Consider the following 18,993-nt stretch of genomic DNA (forward strand, 5'->3'; position numbering starts at 1 on the left):
GTGTGACGTCTGTTTGTCTGTGCTCAAACTTTAACCTTTTCACTTCAATACACATTTTTATAAACCTAGATTTAAAATCCTCATCAATACTACACACATCTCCTACAATTTCCCTAGCTATTTCGTACTAAAAAAATATTATAAGGTTTCGCCTTAAACGCACTCAAGAATGCCAGTAGAGTAAAGTGGGGCAAAAGTTCGAGTGGGGTAAGAGTTTCTTTTTAAGATTTCCAGCTCAATTCAAAACAAATCTTATAAATGTCATGGTGGTTCGAATGCTATTCAAGTAAGATACTTTTAATCCAAATATCATAAAAAATCGATTGAGATTTGGAAAAGTTATGGCTATTTGTTGTTTTTCGACGTGAATATTGTAATTTTTGGTCAAACTTACGTTGCATGGAACCAATTGAAGATAAAATCTTTTTCAATGTTTTATGTAAGGGCGTTTCTAGGCCTATCATAAGGTTGCTTTGAGGTGTATAAGTTTTTCCATAGATGCTTGAAAACAATTTTTGGCCCATAGTGGGGCAAAAGTTCGAATCAGCGGGGCAAAAGTTCGACCCATGTATAAAATCATGGAAAAATTTGCAAATTGCCTAAAATCCACATATTAACTTCAAATTCAGTTAAATTTGTCTGATCGTGTGAAAATTGTCACCAAAATTTTTCATTTCCACATAGTTTTGTGAAAAACTGCTATTTTTGAGTATATTACAATAAACCCGGTTTTGGGCAATTTTTTGATGAAAATTTAGTGTGTATTTTTCGTCAAACTTAAGTTTACGGCTGGTGTAAAGTATGCCTATCATAAAAAGATCGATATTTTGTGTTTTTGACAGCGAACTTTTGCCCCACACTAGATTCGAACTCTTGCCCCACCGGTGGGGCAAAAGTTCGAATAAGACAATTAATTTTGAAACTGTTATAACTTAAAATGGGTAAATATTTTGACACAAGTTTGTTCAGCAAAATTATAGTCAATACGTTGAAGATTCAATGTATGGTATTTGTTTTGTTTCAACTGCTATTGTTTTCCTGGAAACTTTGATTATACCACTAAGGTCGAACTTTTGCCCCACCTTACTCTATCGCCCAATTTTATGAGCCTGTAATCGATATTATTTTCAGTGTCGCCTATTACTTTTGCGCCGTGTTTACATTCTGGTTTCAATTAAGCCCGCCATGTACGCCTTGTTTTTTTTTTGCAGTGTCGCCGTTTACTCTCGCCGTGTTTTGCAGGGATGCCAGGTTGGAAGACATGTCTTCCATTGGAAGACATTTGAGTAGTGTGGAAGACATTTGGAAGACGGAAGATTTTTGGAAGACTTTTCAGAATTTGTGAAGACATTTGGAAGACAATTTTAAATTAATAGCATTTTTAACATTTCTAGATTTAAAAAAAAAAAACATGTGAGTTGGAAATTACAAGAATTTCCTCCAATAAGATTATTGAATTCCGTTGAAAATTCTCCAAGGATTCCTTCAGATATTGATATGAGAATTCTGACAAAGATTCTTCCAGAGTTTGTTCTAGGAACTCTCTTTATCAAGACATTCTAGTAATGTAATAGAAGCATCAAAGTTATTCAAGGCAGTGATGCATTTGAACGCGTTCAGTTCGCGTTCCATTTCATTTTTTTGAACGCAGGGATCAAGTAGGCTTGAACATTGAGCAGTTCAATAATATGAACCCGTGCGAGCCAAAAAAATAACCCAATTGACTTTGACTGATACACGACAAAAATCTATGTCAAAGTTATGTTTAGAAATTTAAAACAGCAAAAGCAGTATGATTTTTCTGTTCATGAAAATTTAAGACGATCAATTCATTCATTTTTCACGTAAGAGCTCCAATCTAAATTGTGAACTGAACGGGCCGTTCTTAAGCAGCGGCTGGCTCTTGCTCGGAAGTTCATTATCTACTGCGTTCTCGTGCAAATTTGGCCCGAGCTCCGTTCATTTTTGGCTCGCGTTCAGTTCGAAATGCATCACTGTTATGATTTTTTCTTGAGATTGCTACAATTGTTGCTTCTGAAATTATCCCAAGGCAACTTTGGGATATCTGTCTAGATTTTTTTTCACTGGTTTCTCCTGAAACTCCTCCAGAATTCATTCAACAATGGGTAACCTTAGGGCAACTTCACCGGTGGTCCAAATTGTTGAACCATGTTATAAATTGGAGCTTGCACCGATGTTGCCAATATTGTTCCAATTTTATTTTATGCCAGTTTTATGGTCTATATTTTCGGAATAGGCTAACTGCCTGATTCATTTATGGTCGGATTTGGACCAAGATTTGAACTGTTCATAAACTGGTTCGATACATGTTTGTTTATCAGTTCGGATTTTTCTCGCTGATACTGCGCTCTAGTTCCTACTCATTTAAATTATGTTAAAACAAGAACAATATTCCATCGAAGCAGTTTTAAACATTATTCATTACTCTTCCAGCGATTCCTCCGGCAATTAATTCGGCCATTCCTTCGGAGAATCCTTCAGAAACTCATACATGACACCTCTAGGAATCATCAGGGTATTTCTCTGGGAAATTCTTTAGGAATTCGTCCAATGAGTTCACCACGAATTTCGACGGAAATATATTCAAATATTCCACTACGAAGTCTGCCTACAGATATCTCCCGGAGCTCTTCCAGGAATTCTATTGAAGTTCCTACGGTTTTTTCAACAGAATTTCCAACAGGAACTCCTCTGGGGATTTCTTTCAGGCATTCATCCGGGAATTTGCTGCAGGAATTCCTCCGGGGATTTGCTGCATGAATTTCTCTGGAGATTTGCTCCAGGAATCTCTTCGGGTATGCATTTCCTTCGGAAAATTTTCTCCATGGATATCTTCCAGAAATTCTTCCGGGGTTTTCCTCTTTTTTCCTCCTCGATGATTTTTCCAAGAACTGCTCCGAGGATTTCCTCAGTGGATTCCGTCCAGAAATTCCTCTGGGGATTTCGCCTAGAAATTCATTACGATGTTATTTAGAGGATTTTCTCCAGAAATTCCTTCGGAGACTTTTTCAGAGAATTTATCATAAGATCTCTTCCAGGAATATCTCTGGGGACTTGCACCAGGAATTTCCTATGGGTATTTCATCCAGTAATTTATTGTTAAACTCCTCCGGGATTTTCTCCAGAAATTGTTTCGGCGATTTTTTCAGAGAATTTTTAAAAGATTTCCTCCAGGAAGTTCGTTTAAATTTCTCCGGGAATATCCCCCAATATTTATTCCAGGGATTTTCTCCAGGAATTCCTTAGTGGATTCTCAATAGCAATTCCAATTCCAATACTTCAGAAATTCCTCTAGAAAATTTTCCAGAGATTTCCATCTGATTTTTTTCTTGGGATTTGCTGTAGGGATTCCTTTGGGGATCTCCGGAGATTTTTCTCTAGGGAACCGGGAATTCATTCAGATTTCCTCCATAGTTCATCCTGGATTTTTTCATATTTCCAAGAATTCTTCAGACTTCCTCAAGTACAGTCAAACCTCCCTGAGTAGATATCTGAAAGGACCACCGACTCATGGAAATACCGAGTCATGAAACAGGAATGCTTTGGAAAGTTGTATGAGGGGTCTATCATAGTAACCATGAAATGATGGGGTTTTGTATGGTTTCATGTGTCAAAATCGAATAATGGAACATCAACTCATGGGGATTTCACTATGATTCCTCGGAAATGCTCCACAGCTCCTCTAGGAGTTCTTCTGAAGTTGCTTCGAAAAGATCACAACATTCCCTCCGGGAGTTTGTCCAGAGTTCCTCAGGAAATTTCTAAAAAGAATCTCGGGGAATTTCTCTAGACTTCCTCCAGAGTTCCTCCAAGTTTTTTTTAAGTCCTTCAAGAAATTATTTCGGATGTTCTCTGGAAATTCTTCTCGAATACGTCCAGTAATTCCTTGGAACATCCTTCGGATGGATTTCTTCCAGAAATTCCTCAGGGATTCCTCCATCGATTCCTCGAATGTTCCTCCGTGATTCCTGGAAGGTTCCTCCGGTGTTCCTTCCCAACAGTCGAATTTCCCCTTAGTTTCATCAGGAATTTCTCCGGAGTTCGTCAAGCAATTTCCCCGGAGTTGCTCTAGAAACATCTCTTGAGTTCACACAGGAATTGCTTCGTAGTTGCACCAGGATTTCCTTTGGTGATTCTCTAGGATTTTGTCCAGAGTTTCTGAAGGAACTCCTTTAGAGTTCCTTCGGGAATTCCTTCGGAGCTTCACCGGTAATTCCTCCGGAGTGCTTTCAGCAATTCTTTTGGATTTTATCCAGCAAATCCTCCGAAGTTCTTCCAAAGCTGCAGAAGGAACTCCGGAGGAATTGATGAAGGGACTCCGGAAGAATTGCTGGAGGACTCGAAAAGGAATTCATGGGGGAAATCCGAAAAAACCTGGACGAAACCTGGAAATCTCCGGAGGAATTGCTATTTGAGATCCCCTGAGGAATTTTTGGAGAAAATCTCCGGAAGAGTTCTTGGGGAAAATCTCCGGAGGATTTTCTAAAACAAAATACAAGATTATATCCTCGGATAAATTTTTGAATGAATTCCCCGGAGGAATTCCCAGAAGAAATCTCAGGAGAAATTCACTGTAAAATCATCGAATGAATTTCTCAGTGAATTTCTGGACGAAATCCTGGAGGAAATCTCCGAAGGAATTCCTGGAGAATATCTCTCGTAAAATTTCTGGTGCAAATCCCCAAAGAAATTCAAAGAGGATCCCTGGGATCTCCGGACAAATTCTCTGAAAAAACCCCGGAAGAATTTTTTAATTCAATCCCCACAGATAATTATTATTGAATTCTTTCGAGGTACTTCTAAAGTGAATCCCCGGAAGAATTTCTGGATGAAATCTACAGAGGAATTCTTGCACAAAATCCTCGAAAGATATGCTGTTTTAATCTCCTTGAAAATTCCTGAAGAAAATACCGGAGGAATTCTTGAGGGAAATTACCGGAAGAATTCTTAGAAAAAATCTCCGGAGAAAGTTCTGGAGAAAATCTCCGGAGGAATACCTTGAGCAAATTGCCAGAGAAGTTTCTGAAGGTAATTCTAAGAAGAATTCCTTGGCGAAAGCCCTGAAAGAATTTCTGGACAAAATCCCCAGAAAAATTCCTGGAGAAAATCCCAGGAGGAGTTTCGGGAGGAAATACTCGGAAGAGCTTTTTGAGGAAATCTCAGAGAAAATCTTGAAGTAAATTCCCAGAAAAATTTCTGCACATAATCCCTAGAGTAAAAGCTATTGCAAATCCCCTGAAAAATTCCTGGAGAAAATTTCACCGAAGGAATCCTTGAAATCTCCGAAGGAAATTCCGGAGAAAATAATCGAAGAAATTCCTGGTTTAAATTCTTAGAGAAATTCCTGGAGGAAATCTCCTAAAAAATTCCCTGGAAAATCCCCGAAAGAATTTCTGGGGAAAATCCTCAGAGGAATTCCTTAATGAATTTCTGGACGAAATCCCCAGAGAAAATCTTGAACCTAATCCCCGCAGAAATGTATCCGGAATTCCTACGGATTCCTCAAAAATTCATCTAGTAATTTCCTCGTAGTTTCTCCAGAAATTCTTCCGGGGTTCCTCCAGGAATTCCTCTGGAGTTTCTCTGAATATTCCTTCAGTCTTCCACCCGGACTTACTCCAGAGTTCCTCCGGAAATCCCCTATAGTTTCTTAGGAAATTCCTCCACAATTGATCTGGGAATTTCTTCAGAGTTTTTCCAGCAATTCTTCCAAAGTTCATCGGGAGCTCCACAGGAAATTTATTGGCAGTTCTACCGAAAAAAGCGAGGTTTTTTCAACAGTGTTGTACAAAATACAACAGAGCAACGATTAAAGTGTAAAAAAAACTAAAAGAATTTTCAGAGGTATTTCATATATTATGTGTGGACAAATCCCTGAATGCTTTTCATCAGGAACCTTCAGAGAGATCTTTATCGAATACAAACCATGGTGGAATCCATGGCAGGAAATTCAAGGAAGAATTCCTGAAGTTAATAGTGCAGATAGTTTTTGAAGAATGCTAAAAGGAATACTGGGGTAACTTGTTTGAAAACTTTTTACGAAATTTTTAAGATCGCGAGAAGAATTCATAGAGTCGTACATGGACTAATTATTGCAAAACCGATTGAGAAATTTGCTAAAGAGTGTGTTTATAAATCTGTATAAACATTTCTGGAGGAATTCCTGGAGACATTCTTTGTGAAATTCCGGAATAAATTGTTGCAAAAATCCACGATTAAACATTTGAAGAAATTCTTGGACGAAGAACAAAAAGTTTCTCGATGATTGGCTTGCAATATCATAGAAAATTTAGTATTCTGCTAGAAATTTTATTGATCTAATTGTTCATTAAATTTATTCTTTTTGCAATGTTTAGAGGAATACATTCACATTATCTTGGAAGAATCCTTCTATATTCTTTTATATACATTTCATGAAACATTACTGGAGAATTCCGTGAAAATATAAATGTAGGGGTTCATGTAGCAATCTGTGAAGGTATTTAGACGAGTTTCTGGTTGAAACTCCTGATGAATTCTCAAGAAATATTATTCATTACCAAGGGGACTTCCGATTAAATTGAAATCTGGTTGAAAATAAAACCATGCACAGGTCAGCTATTGCCTGACAAGAAGAATTTGCTGTGAAGGATTTCTTTGAAGAAATTCCTCAACAATAATGTCAAACATGATAAAGGAGAGCCTAATTTTCTGACTAACCAGGCTTAATTAAAAACGTTTCAAAGGTCACAACTGAAAAAGCAGTGTTATGTTGTTTATTTTTTAAGAATTGGAAATTTTGAAGCAGAAAACAGATTTTTTTCAGATTTGACATTTTCTCCATTTTTACTTGGGCCTTAACCCGAAAATTCATAAACTTTTTTAAGTTACCATGATAATTGAAATGTTTTAAGTGGAAGACATTGGAAGACATTTTTCCATGCAATTGGAAGACATTGGAAAAAATCACCTGGCATCCCTGGTTTTGATTTCGATTTCAGATGCGCCCATCACTTTGATAAACAAAAACACAGGCGTAATCAATAAAGTGTGTGGTTTGGCATGAGGTGAAGTTTCGTCTTCTACAAATTTGCGTTTTTTGAATAGTTAAATTATCGATAGGGGAAAAGTTCAAGTGCAGTGAATAGACAATCGAGCTGCAATTTCAACGCTATATTTTCTTAAATTGTGTACATTTTGTCAGTTTCGCCTGATTCGCGAATCTTTCTAGTTATGATTATACTAGCACAAAAAGCACTTTGAATTTATTTGTAAACAACCAGGGAGTGAAATTATCGGCCACGGCGATAATCATAAGCCTATCGCTGATTTTCCGGAGGAAAGAGACGTGTGATAATATCAAACCCGACCGGCACTGCGAGAGTGTGCTCTCACGAGATGTGCAGCAACGAATTTAGATTATCACCAGCAACGAGAAGTTTGCGTCCTACTTTTCTACTAAATATAAAAATAAGATTGTTCAATTTGAATCTAGAATTTGAAGTAGAATGAACCCTATATCTTAATTTTATTTTGTGTTTATCTATTAATTTACTGGTAGCGAAATGTTTCAACATTTGTCAAAACGTGTATTGATGAGCCCAAATGATCAGTATCATAAGATGTTCAGAAAATTAAATGCTCACTGGCGCCGGGTTACATAATTCCAAATATAATCGCCAATAACATGTGAGCACTTTCCTGCTCATAACTGCATATTTGTAACATTCGACAAAAGTAGGCATTGAGAAAATGGAATACCAAATGTGCATTTTATGGCAGTATGGGAGGAAATTAAAATCTCTAAAAAATACCAGGAACTTAAAAGTGCTTATTTGAGGCTGATATTTTGTACAACTCATATCGCGTACTAGGTGAATAGTCAGAAAATAATTATGATAGAAAGTTCATTGCTATTACATTACGAGGCTCATTTATAATCTCAATGTGACTGTTATGCGGTTATAATTACCAATGTGACAAAACAACTTGGTATTTTTTTTTTCGAATTTTCTAGAACAAACTCACAGATTTCAGTAAGTTGATCGAAAATATTTATCATTTGATGACTCTCCACTGTATTAACTCCGATTTGTCAAAAATGTCGAATGTGACTGTTGTGCAGTTATGGGCAGTTTCCTTACCTAATAAATTTTATGAAGACGTCAAGTTTTAAAACAATCGGGAACTTGAGATTCTGTATTTGAAAAAATTAAACCAGGAGCTCATTCTCTAGCCTGGTGGAAGTATGAAATCTAGCAGCTCATTGCATTTTGAATTGAATGTGGAAGAATTTTGAGTAGGTATACAGAACAACTTCATCAAAGACACCATCTTTGTAATCAAATTTTATTTTCCTAACCAGGATCCTGAAATACCTGCATTCGAAAATTTCGTTTTGTGGAAGAAATCCGAATCAAACGGCACATCACATGTTTAGTCTTTGATCTACTAAACACCTTTGCCAAAAACACCATCTTGCTAAAATATTGTTATCCTGAGATATTCGCGATCAAACTACAGCATACTTACTAGCGCCATCTGTTGGTAGAATTTCAAGTTGGGTGGCTCATTCGTCATCAAACGTCAACATCCCACCGCAAAATGGCTAGTGTTTGGAGGGGATTTTAACCTCCAAATCGCCAAATAACCTCCAAATCAACACCTCCAAGTTAGTTCTAATACCCTCCGTTGCATGAAATATGGTGGCTATCGATCGTCGCACGTTTATTGTTAAACAGTCAATTACATGCTACACCTTGACCTATTCAACACTTTTGTCGAAGACGTCAACTTCATAGGTAACCAGGATCCTGAGATATCTGTGTTTGAAAAATATCATGCTCACTAGCGCCATCTATTGAAAGAATTCCGAACCAAGAAGATCATCACATGGTAGCCCTTAAATTACTTAACAACTTAGCCGAAAACACCATCTTTCTAAAAAATCGGGATCATGAGATATTCGTGTTTAAAATATTGCATGCTCACTAGCGCCATCTTGAGGCAGTTTTTCTTGTTAGGTAGCTTATCATATGTTAGTCCTTGACCTACTCAACAACTTTGTCGGAGACATCATCTTTCTAGGTAATCAGGATCCTGAGATATCGGTGTTCGATAAATTAAATGCTCACTAGCACCAACTGGTGGCAGAATTCCGAAACAAGTGGCCTATCACATGTTAGCCCTTGACCTACTGAACAACTTTGCCGAAGATACCATCTTGCTAAAAATCTAGATCCTGAGATATTTGTGTTTGAGATGTTGCATTGCGAAATGTCCACTACATCGGTTTCCCCGGTTCACAATCCGATGGCCACAGGTAGATGAGGATGTTTCCAAAGTGTTTTTTGTCCACTGACCAATTGGTACCGTTGGATTGAAGAAATTTGCCGAAGACATCCATATTCTATCTTGCCTAGCTTTGGATGTACAATCAAAATTGCTCCGCGTGTACTCAGTACACGATGCGACCGCTCGTGTAACTTTTTTTTGAGCGACTGACGGAAGGTTAAAACAATTGTTTAAAATCACATGCGAGAAACATTTCAAATTTCTGGACTTGAAGCTTAACTAACTTGAAGGAAGAGCTTTTCAAGATTCGGAAATAAACATTTGAAGCCTCCAGAGCGTAGTTATTCAAGTATCGAAAATGATAATGTGATAGATTTTCGAGCTTGAAAGCTTTTCAAGCATCCGGTTGAAGCTTTCTAAGCATCTGGTTGAAGCTTTCCAAGCTTCGTGTTGAAGCTTTCCGAACTTCTGGTTGAAGCTTTTCAAGCTTCTGGTTGAAGCTTTCAAAACTTCTGGTTGAAACTTCCTGAGCGTCTGGTTGAAGCCTTCGAAGCATTTGGTTGAAGCTTTCTAAGCATCTGGTTGAAGCTTTCCAAGCGTCTGGTTGAAGCTTTCCATGCGTCTGCTTGAAGCTTTCCATGCTTCTGGTTGAAGCTTTCCAATCTTCTGGTTGAAGCTTTCAATGCTTCTGGTTGAAGCTTTCATAGCTTCTGGTTGAAGCTTTCCATGCTTCTGGTTGAAGCTTTCCAAACTTCTGGTTGAAGCTTTCCAAGCTTCTGGTTGAAGCTTTCCAAGCTCCTGGTTGAAGCTTTCCAAGCTTCTGGTTGAAGCTTTCCAAGCATCTGGTTGAAGCTTTCCAAGCTTCTGGTTGAAGCTTCAGTTTGAAGCTTTCAAAGCTTCTGGTTGAAGCTTTCCAAGCTTCTGGTTGAAGCTTTCTAAGCGTCTGGTTGAAGCTTTCCAAGCTTCTGGTTGAAGCTTTTCAAGCTTCTGGTTGAAGCTTTCAAAACTTCTGGTTGAAACTTCCTGAGCGTCTGGTTGAAGCCATCGAAGCATTTGGTTGAAGCTTTCTAAGCGTCTGGTTGAAGTTTTCCAAGCTCCTTGTTGAAGCTTTCCAAGCGTCTGGTTGAAGTTTTCCAAGCGTCTGGTTGAAGCTTTCCAATCTCCTAGTCGAAGCTTTCAAAGCTTCTAGTTAAAGATTCCCATGCTTCTGGTTGAAGCTACCCAAACATCTGGTCGAAGCGTTCTAAGTATCCGTTTGAAACTTCCCAAGCATCCGGTTGAAGCTTTTGATGTTTTTGGTTGAAGCTTTTCAAGCTTCTAGTTGAAACTTTTCAAAATTCTGATTGAAGCTTTTCATGTTTGCTGGTTGAAGCTTTTCAAGCTTTTAGTTGAAGCTTTTCAGTCTTCTGGTTGAAGATTTCCAAGCTTCTGGTTGCAGCCTTTCATGATTTTAAGTGAAGCTTTCCATGCTTTAAAATTGAGCTTTCTTTGCTTCTCTATGAAGCTCTCCTTGCTTCTGGGTGTAGCTTTCTTTGCTTCAATCGGAAGCCTCTCAAGATTCCGGAACAAAGCTTTTCAAGCTTCTGGCGCGAATGTCATCCCAGTTTGTTCTTCCTAACGAAACCCAACGAAGATTTGAGATATCAATTTACCATTTAGCAGTGTTGCCAACTACCAGGAAATAATCATACAGCTTACTGTATTGCTATTATCGACCATTGTAACTTAGCGAGGCACTAGTATTCGCTGTCATATAATGAGAAATATTCATCTCTACTTTATTGTACTTCAGCAATGCTACTAGCATTCAATACAATTAATTGTCATTCTGAAAGTGCATCCAAATTTCCAGTTTCAATGGCAACGCCTGCTCCGTCACCGCCAACAGTGCTCCCATCCCAGGCAAACAACACAAAACAAGTCAAAACCACTTTTCGTTGGAAAAGTTCGCCCGCTGCTAATTTACGTTGGCAAAGGAACACGCGGTGGCGATGCGACCACGAGTGGAGCAGTTCTGTTCAGAATAAATATCCCTAGGTGGATGTAAGTTCCAAGCGAACAAGAACCCCCCGCGGACTTTGGATGTTGAGCACACGGAGAACATAGCCAAGAGAAAACGGCGGAAGTTTTTCCCGCCAACATCCGAGTAGGCCAACCAAATAACCGCTTTCCACAAGGGCGGATATGTCGTACTCGTATGTTGTTGTGAGTTTATATTGTGGCTTGAGAAATGGGTGTCGATTCTGAAACTTCTGCCATTGAAATACACTTGGACATTCCTTCAGTACTATAAAAGATTTGTAGAATTTATTTTTCCTTGAAATATACCATTTCAGATTCCCAACTTCAATATCATCACATTTTGGCACATTTGTTTGCAATATGAAACCAAAGCAACCCCACTTCCACTGAAAAACAATCAAAGTAAGCCATCTTTGTTTGAACTTTGCTGCCATAGCCTTCCCGGATCTCATCATTCCATTCCAGAAGCGGAAAAATTGAAATAAAAGTCGCAAACTTTCCGTTTCCCTGCCTTATAATAGCTCAGCGTTAGGAGGAATTGAAACTTTCCCGGGAATCGAAAGGCGAACGCCCGTTTTCCCAAAGCGAACGAACCAATTTGAAATTGAAATCCACTCGAAGGAACTTTTTGTAGTCAGCGAAGTTGTTGCTGTGCTTATGATGTTGCTTCTTGTTGCATTCAAAAGAGGGGGAAAACTTTCTACGCATCACCGCCATATGGTTTGCTGGCGAAAGCTTTTGGGGGCTCCCCCTTAGCCCCGTGGTGTAAGGCGAGCTGTCGAGTTATAGCCAGTCGATCATAGGAGGTCAAAAAAAAGGAAATCGTCAGAGAACACTAAGTTGCAACTTCTTTTGAGAAGCAGGCACTGTTCCAGTTGGTATGTAATGCCAGTAAGGAGTATCAGATTTCTTTAATACATTTAAGGCATGATGAGGGAAAGTTGTCAAAATTCCTGAGCGTTTCCCGGTAGAGAAGAAAAGGTGATTGAAAAGGGAAAAGTTCCTCCGTGTTGAAAGTTTGTCTACTCCTGCGGGTAAAGAAGATAAGACTGACGAAGGAAGGGGAAATGAGCTCGTTTGACATTTATAGCGCTTTTGAATAATTGAAGCTATGAAATTAAATTTCATGAAGTCAAATAACTTGAATCAAACTATCCGATATGTTCTAACTTTGCCTTTGCTAATAGTCGTTTGTGGAATCTTTAGGTTAAGCTTTCCACCTAAAACGGAATTTGTCAATGGATTTCCAGTATTGATTAGTTAAACGACTTCATTGATGCTGAAATTGAATCGTTTAAATTTGAATTTGCAGAATCAAAACCTACTCAACATTTTTTCTAGAACTAAGTTCTCTTTGACCTATTCAGTAAGTTCCAACTTCTCCTCAGAAACTCGGAAGCTTTTTCTCAGAAGCTCGGAAGCTTCTCCTCAGAAGCTCGGAAGCTTCTCCTCAGAAGCTCGGAAGCTTCTCCTCAGAAGCTCGGAAGCTTCCCCTCAGAAGCAAGAAAGATTCTCCTCAGAAACTCAGACGCTTCTCCTTAGAAGCTCTGAAGCTTCTCCTCAAAAGCTCGGAAGATTCTCCTCAGAAACTCAGACGCTTCTCCTTAGAAGCTCTGAAGCTTCTCCTTAGAAGCTCTGAAGCTTCACCTCAGAAGCTCGGAAGCTTCTCCTCAGAAGCTCGGAAGCTTCTCCTCAGAAGCTCGGAAGGTTCTCCTCAGAAGCTCGGCAGCTTCTCCTCAGAAGCTCTGAAGCTTCTCCTCAGAAGCTCTGAAGCTTCTCCTCAGAAGCTCTGAAGCTTCTCCTCAGAAGCTCTGAAGCTTCTCCTCAGAAGCTCTGAAGCTTCTCCTCAGAAGCTCTGAAGCTTCTCCTCAGAAGCTCTGAAGCTTCTCCTCAGAAGCTCTGAAGCTTCTCCTCAGAAGCTCTGAAGCTTCTCCTCAGAAGCTCTGAAGCTTCTCCTCAGAAGCTCTGAAGCTTCTCCTCAGAAGCTCTGAAGCTTCTCCTCAGAAGCTCTGAAGCTTCTCCTCAGAAGCTCTGAAGCTTCTCCTCAGAAGCTCACAAGCTCCTCCTCAGAAGCTCTGAAGCTTCTCCTCAGAAGCTCTGAAGCTTCTCCTCAGAAGCTCTGAAGCTTCTCCTCAGAAGCTCACAAGTTCCTCCTCAGAAGCTCTGAAGCTTCTCCTTAGAAGCTCAGAAGCTTCTCCTCAGATGCTCGGAAGCTTCTCCTCAGAAGCTCGGAACATTCTCTCCAGAAACTCAGACGCTTCTTCTCAGAAGCTCTTAAGCTTCTTCAGAAGCTCGGAAGCTTCTCCTTAGAAGCTCAGAAACTCCTCCTCAGAAGCTCTGAAGCTTCTCCTTAGAAGCTCGGAAGATTCTCCTCAGAAACTCAGACGCTTCTCCTTAGAAGCTCTCAAGCTTCTCCTCAGAAGCTCTGAAGCTTCTCCTCAGAAGCTAAGAAGCTTCTCCTTAGAAGCTCTGAAGCTTTTCCTCAGAAGCTCGGAAGTTTCTCCTCAGTAGCTCGGAAGCTTCTCCTCAGAAACTCTGAAGCTTCTCCTTAGAAGCTCGGAAGCTTCTCCTCAGAAGCTCTGAAGCTTCTCCTTAGAAGCTCGGAAGCTTCTCCTCAGAAGCTCTGAAGCTTCTCCTCAGAAGCTCGGAAGCTACTCCTCAGAATTTCTCTTCAAAAGCTCGGAAGATTCTCCTCAGAAGCTCGGAAGCTTCTCCTCAGAAGCTCGGAAGCTTCCCCTCAGAAGCAAGAAAGATTCTCCTCAGAAACTCAGACGCTTCTCCTTAGAAGCTCTGAAGCTTCTCCTCAAAAGCTCGGAAGATTTTCCTCAGAAACTCAGACGCATCTCCTCAGAAGCTCGGAAGCTTCTCCTCAGAAGCTCGGAAGATTCTCCTCAGAAACTCAGACGCTTCTCCTTAGAAGCTCTGAAGCTTCTCCTTAGAAGCTCTGAAGCTTCACCTCAGAAGCTCGGAAGCTTCTCCTCAGAAGCTCGGAAGCTTCTCCTCAGAAGCTCGGAAGGTTCTCCTCAGAAGCTCGGCAGCTTCTCCTCAGAAGCTCTGAAGCTTCTCCTCAGAAGCTCTGAAGCTTCTCCTCAGAAGCTCTGAAGCTTCTCCTCAGAAGCTCTGAAGCTTCTCCTCAGAAGCTCTGAAGCTTCTCCTCAGAAGCTCTGAAGCTTCTCCTCAGAAGCTCTGAAGCTTCTCCTCAGAAGCTCTGAAGCTTCTCCTCAGAAGCTCACAAGCTCCTCCTCAGAAGCTCTGAAGCTTCTCCTCAGAAGCTCTGAAGCTTCTCCTCAGAAGCTCTGAAGCTTCTCCTCAGAAGCTCACAAGTTCCTCCTCAGAAGCTCTGAAGCTTCTCCTTAGAAGCTCAGAAGCTTCTCCTCAGATGCTCGGAAGCTTCTCCTCAGAAGCTCGGAACATTCTCTCCAGAAACTCAGACGCTTCTTCTCAGAAGCTCTTAAGCTTCTTCAGAAGCTCGGAAGCTTCTCCTTAGAAGCTCAGAAACTCCTCCTCAGAAGCTCTGAAGCTTCTCCTTAGAAGCTCGGAAGATTCTCCTCAGAAACTCAGACGCTTCTCCTTAGAAGCTCTCAAGCTTCTCCTCAGAAGCTCTGAAGCTTCTCCTCAGAAGCTAAGAAGCTTCTCCTTAGAAGCTCTGAAGCTTTTCCTCAGAAGCTCGGAAGTTTCTCCTCAGTAGCTCGGAAGCTTCTCCTCAGAAACTCTGAAGCTTCTCCTTAGAAGCTCGGAAGCTTCTCCTCAGAAGCTCTGAAGCTTCTCCTTAGAAGCTCGGAAGCTTCTCCTCAGAAGCTCTGAAGCTTCTCCTCAGAAGCTCGGAAGCTACTCCTCAGAATTTCTCTTCAAAAGCTCGGAAGATTCTCCTCAGAAGCTCAGAAGCTTCTCCTCAGAAACTCTGAAGCTTCTTCTCAGAAGCTATGAAGCTTCTACTCAGAAGCTCGGCAGCTTCTCCTCAGAAAATCAGACGCTTCTCCTCAGAAGATTCTCCTCAGAAGCTCAGAAGCTTCTCCTCAGAAACTCTGAAGCTTCTTCTCAGAAGCTATGAAGCTTCTACTCAGAAGCTCGGCAGCTTCTCCTCAGAAAATCAGACGCTTCTCCTCAGAAGATTCTCCTCAGAAGCTCAGAAGCTTCTCCTCAGAAGTTCGGAAGCTTCTCCTCAGAAGCTCGAAAGCTTCTCCTTAGAAAAGCTTGAAAAGCTTCGCTCTGGAAGCTTGAAAAGCTTCGCTCTGTAATCTAGAAAAGCTTCGTTCTGGAAGCTTGGAAAGCTTCGCTCTGGAAGCTTGAAAAGCTTCGCTCAGGAAGTATGAAGAGCTTTGCTCTGGTAACTTTAAAATTTTTGCTCTGGAAACTTTATAAGCTTCGCTGTGGGAGCTTGAAAAGCTCCTCTTTTGAAGCTTGGAAAGCTTTTCTGTTGAAGTTTGAAAAGCCTATCTGTGGAAGCTTGAAAAACTTCTCTATGGAAGCTTGCATGCTTGAAAAGCTTCGCTCTGAAATCTCGAAAAGCTTCGCTCAGGAAGTATGAGAAGCTTTGCTCTGGTAACTCTAAAAGCTTCGCTCTTTAATCTTGAATAGCTTTGCTCTGTAAACTTAAAAAGCTTCGCTCTGGAAGCTTGAAAAGCTTCACTCTGGAATCTTGGACTCTGGAAGCTTAGAAAGCTTCACTCTGAAGCTTGAAAAACTTCGTTGTGGAAGCTCTCAAAGCTTCGTTCTGGAAGCTTAGCATTTCAAGCTCTCATAAGTAATTTTATAAGCTTTGCTTTCGAAGCTTGTCGCTCTGGAAGCTTCAAAAGCTTTCCTCTGAAAGCTTCGCTTAAAATTAGCTATTTGCTTATCACTCTAATTGTAACAAAAGCAAATTAATTACAAACATTTTGACTCAATTTTATAAAAAAAAATATTGCGTTACTACATTTCATTCGCTATCAACCTTCCTCACTTCCAGTCACATTCGTCGTGTTAATGGTACTGCCTACTACTACTTTCCTACTCCTTCACCGCACAAAACCTAAGCAACCCGCGCTATCCACCTACAGCCATCTAGTCTCCAAGGAAATCGCACATCGAAGGGACAACCGAACAACATAACATGCCTACTGTGCCAAGCTCATGTCTAGGTCTGCAACTTCACCACCCATCGATTTCCTTTCCGTGGCCAACACCAACGAGGAAAAAGCTTGGTCGATACTTTTCAACAACCTCGCCTTCTTCGTCCCAGTCATACATATCGGAATTAGGGAACCATTTTCACGTGTTTTTCCAACCCCCATTGGGGCATTTCTAGTCAGTTACTTTGGAGTGTCGTTTGAGTTTCGGTCGGCGGGTGATTTACTGCTGCTATTTTTTGTCGGTGTGGGGGTGGTGATTCAGAAACAGCAAGAAACCAGGAAGGATTAGAGGACAAAAACCGCAAGCAGAGAAAGCTTTCAGTCGGGAAACGACAACCGCTCAAAATGCTCGTCAGTATTTTATGATTTGTTTTTACACACTGACCTGTGGTTTTCCTTTCGAGCTGGGAAATGGAGTAGCTTAGTGGTCGTAGTAGTCTTTTTGTGTTATAAGAGAAGTGCCTTTATACCGACCTCAAGTAGCGTAAATTAAGAATGATGATTTCCTAAAAATTCTGATTGCTGTTTTCTCGCTTACTTCGATATTTCAGCCAACCAAACGACGCAGAATGGGCCGCAAAGTGACACTCGCCGTGGCAACCCTCAACCAGTGGGCGTTGGATTTCGAGGGGAACATGTCCCGGATCATGGAATCGATTATGGAGGCGCGCGAAATGGGGGCCACGTACAGGACCGGGCCGGAGCTGGAAGTGACGTAAGTGTTGGCTGTGTGTGGGTTAGGGCAGTTATGTAACAGTTGAAGGGGTACTACTTTGTATCACATTGGTCAAAAAACCTAGTCCAAGTGTTGATCGTCATGAAAGATTTCAAAGTAGCTATTATTTAGAAACATGGTTTCGAGCTTGCTTTGATGGTCCTCTCAGACAGCTTCCTGGAGTTCTGTTGTTTTGTTATTTGTATAGGTATTCGTTAGGGTGGTTCAAAATATTGTTTTGCTACACACCGCTCATTCGATTCTAGATCAATTTCATTTGGCGCGAACTATACTGCCCATAAAAGCATAACTGTCCCATATCGATTTTCGAACCAACACCTTTTTTCGTCGCAACATTCATGTTTCAATATATACTTTACTATGCATATAAAAAAAACACTTTGTTTGAAAATGTTGTGGAAAAATATGAATATAGTGTAGTCCCATATTGAAAAATAAAGGCATAACAGTGTCTATATGAACTTTCAACCTCAACAACAACTGCAAAACTTGTTTTTCGTTCAAGTTTATATTTTTTGCTGATCAATATAAGCAAAATGAGTAATCTGAGCGTTGATGCTGAATGAATTTGGCTTGCAGAAATTTTCTGGAAAATTATAAAGATTTGTATGAGATGGCAAACTTCAGACTTTGAGCGTTGTTTTCTCAATGCCTACTTTTTCCATATGGGACAGTTATGCCTTTATGGGCAGTATAGCACACACAAATCATGGCTACTATGTTTTACTGCATATATCCAGTGTTGCCTGCAGAGAAGCTCAATTATTATAGCCAGAGATTTTTAATTCAGATAAAAATCAATAACTAATTACTGAAGCGTCCACATGGGTGAATTCGATGACCGATTGATTGAATTTCTTGCTTCTCCGATAGTAATTCTTAGACGCACTTATACGTCCTTCAACCTCTGCAGTCTCAGTTTTGATTCAATGAGCGAGAAGACACTCAGAATTTGATCTATAATCGAATAAGCGGTGTAGAGCCACACGATTTTTTGAGCCACCATATTATGTATTCATATCATACCTGGGCCACTCCAAATTGTGTTGATTAAGCAAAATTTTACCAAACTGTGTAACAAATGATTAACCCCTCTAACCGGCAGCTTCATTTTTTTACCGCAATAAAAATATTCAAACCATGATACCTTTTTTGTTTATCGATATTTGTGAAACCATTTTTTTCACAAGTTCTCAAAAAACTATTCTAGTTTAAGAATCTATGTCGATATCTGTCATTGGTGATCTGGTTTTAAAGATATTCCGATGTTCCTTGGGGGACCAACATTCTCCATATAAAACGTCTTTGGCGGCCATTTTGTTTTACGTCAATTTACCAAAAAATAAATAAAAAATAAAATGTGGGCTACACAAAGCTAGGCGACAAGGAACTACTCTGAAAAAAATCATACAAATCGGTTGTGTTGCTGCCAGCACTGTCCTGCAGTGTGACCGTGACTGAACCGCTACAGGAGATGAAAGGTAGTCAGAGACGTCAGTGGTCTGCGAATGTCTATCATTATCATTCCGTCCATTCTGTAGACAAAGTAGGCTTTATTGAATAGTGCGTGAGTCTTGAGTTATTGATATTGTTATATTTTATTGAATTTCTCTAAATACTTTCAGTTTGAACTAAATGTCATATCTATATTTGAACTTAAATTAACTAATCCTAAGTGTATCACAGTTAGAGATTATCACAGTTAGTTGGCTATCACAGTAAGTTGTACTTAATCTAAAGGGAACAATTTCTAACCTAAAGCTAAATACAGATTGTACCGTGAACACGAGGGAAACGAACATTGAAAACACGTATATTAGGCTCCAAGAC

At 40.1% G+C, this 18,993-nt stretch overlaps 1 protein-coding gene across 4 annotated transcripts in view; it reads left to right on the top strand.

Moving 5' to 3' along the window:
- Positions 1-18,993, top strand: part of LOC5568128 (probable glutamine-dependent NAD(+) synthetase) — a 380,498-nt gene that overhangs the window by 341,866 nt on the left and 19,639 nt on the right. For 2 of the 4 annotated variants that reach the window (XM_021839068.1, XM_021839066.1), the window contains one exon: positions 16,979-17,142. In XM_021839068.1, the coding sequence (XP_021694760.1) occupies positions 16,997-17,142 (146 nt within the window). In that variant the 5' untranslated portion in view covers positions 16,979-16,996. Of the gene's footprint in view, positions 1-16,509; positions 16,907-16,978; positions 17,143-18,993 lie in introns of those variants that run through there. The other 2 variants (XM_021839069.1, XM_021839067.1) reach the window with 2 other exon arrangements.

Source organism: Aedes aegypti, chromosome 1 (genome assembly GCF_002204515.2).
Source record: "Aedes aegypti strain LVP_AGWG chromosome 1, AaegL5.0 Primary Assembly, whole genome shotgun sequence".
NCBI lineage: Eukaryota > Metazoa > Arthropoda > Insecta > Diptera > Culicidae > Aedes > Aedes aegypti.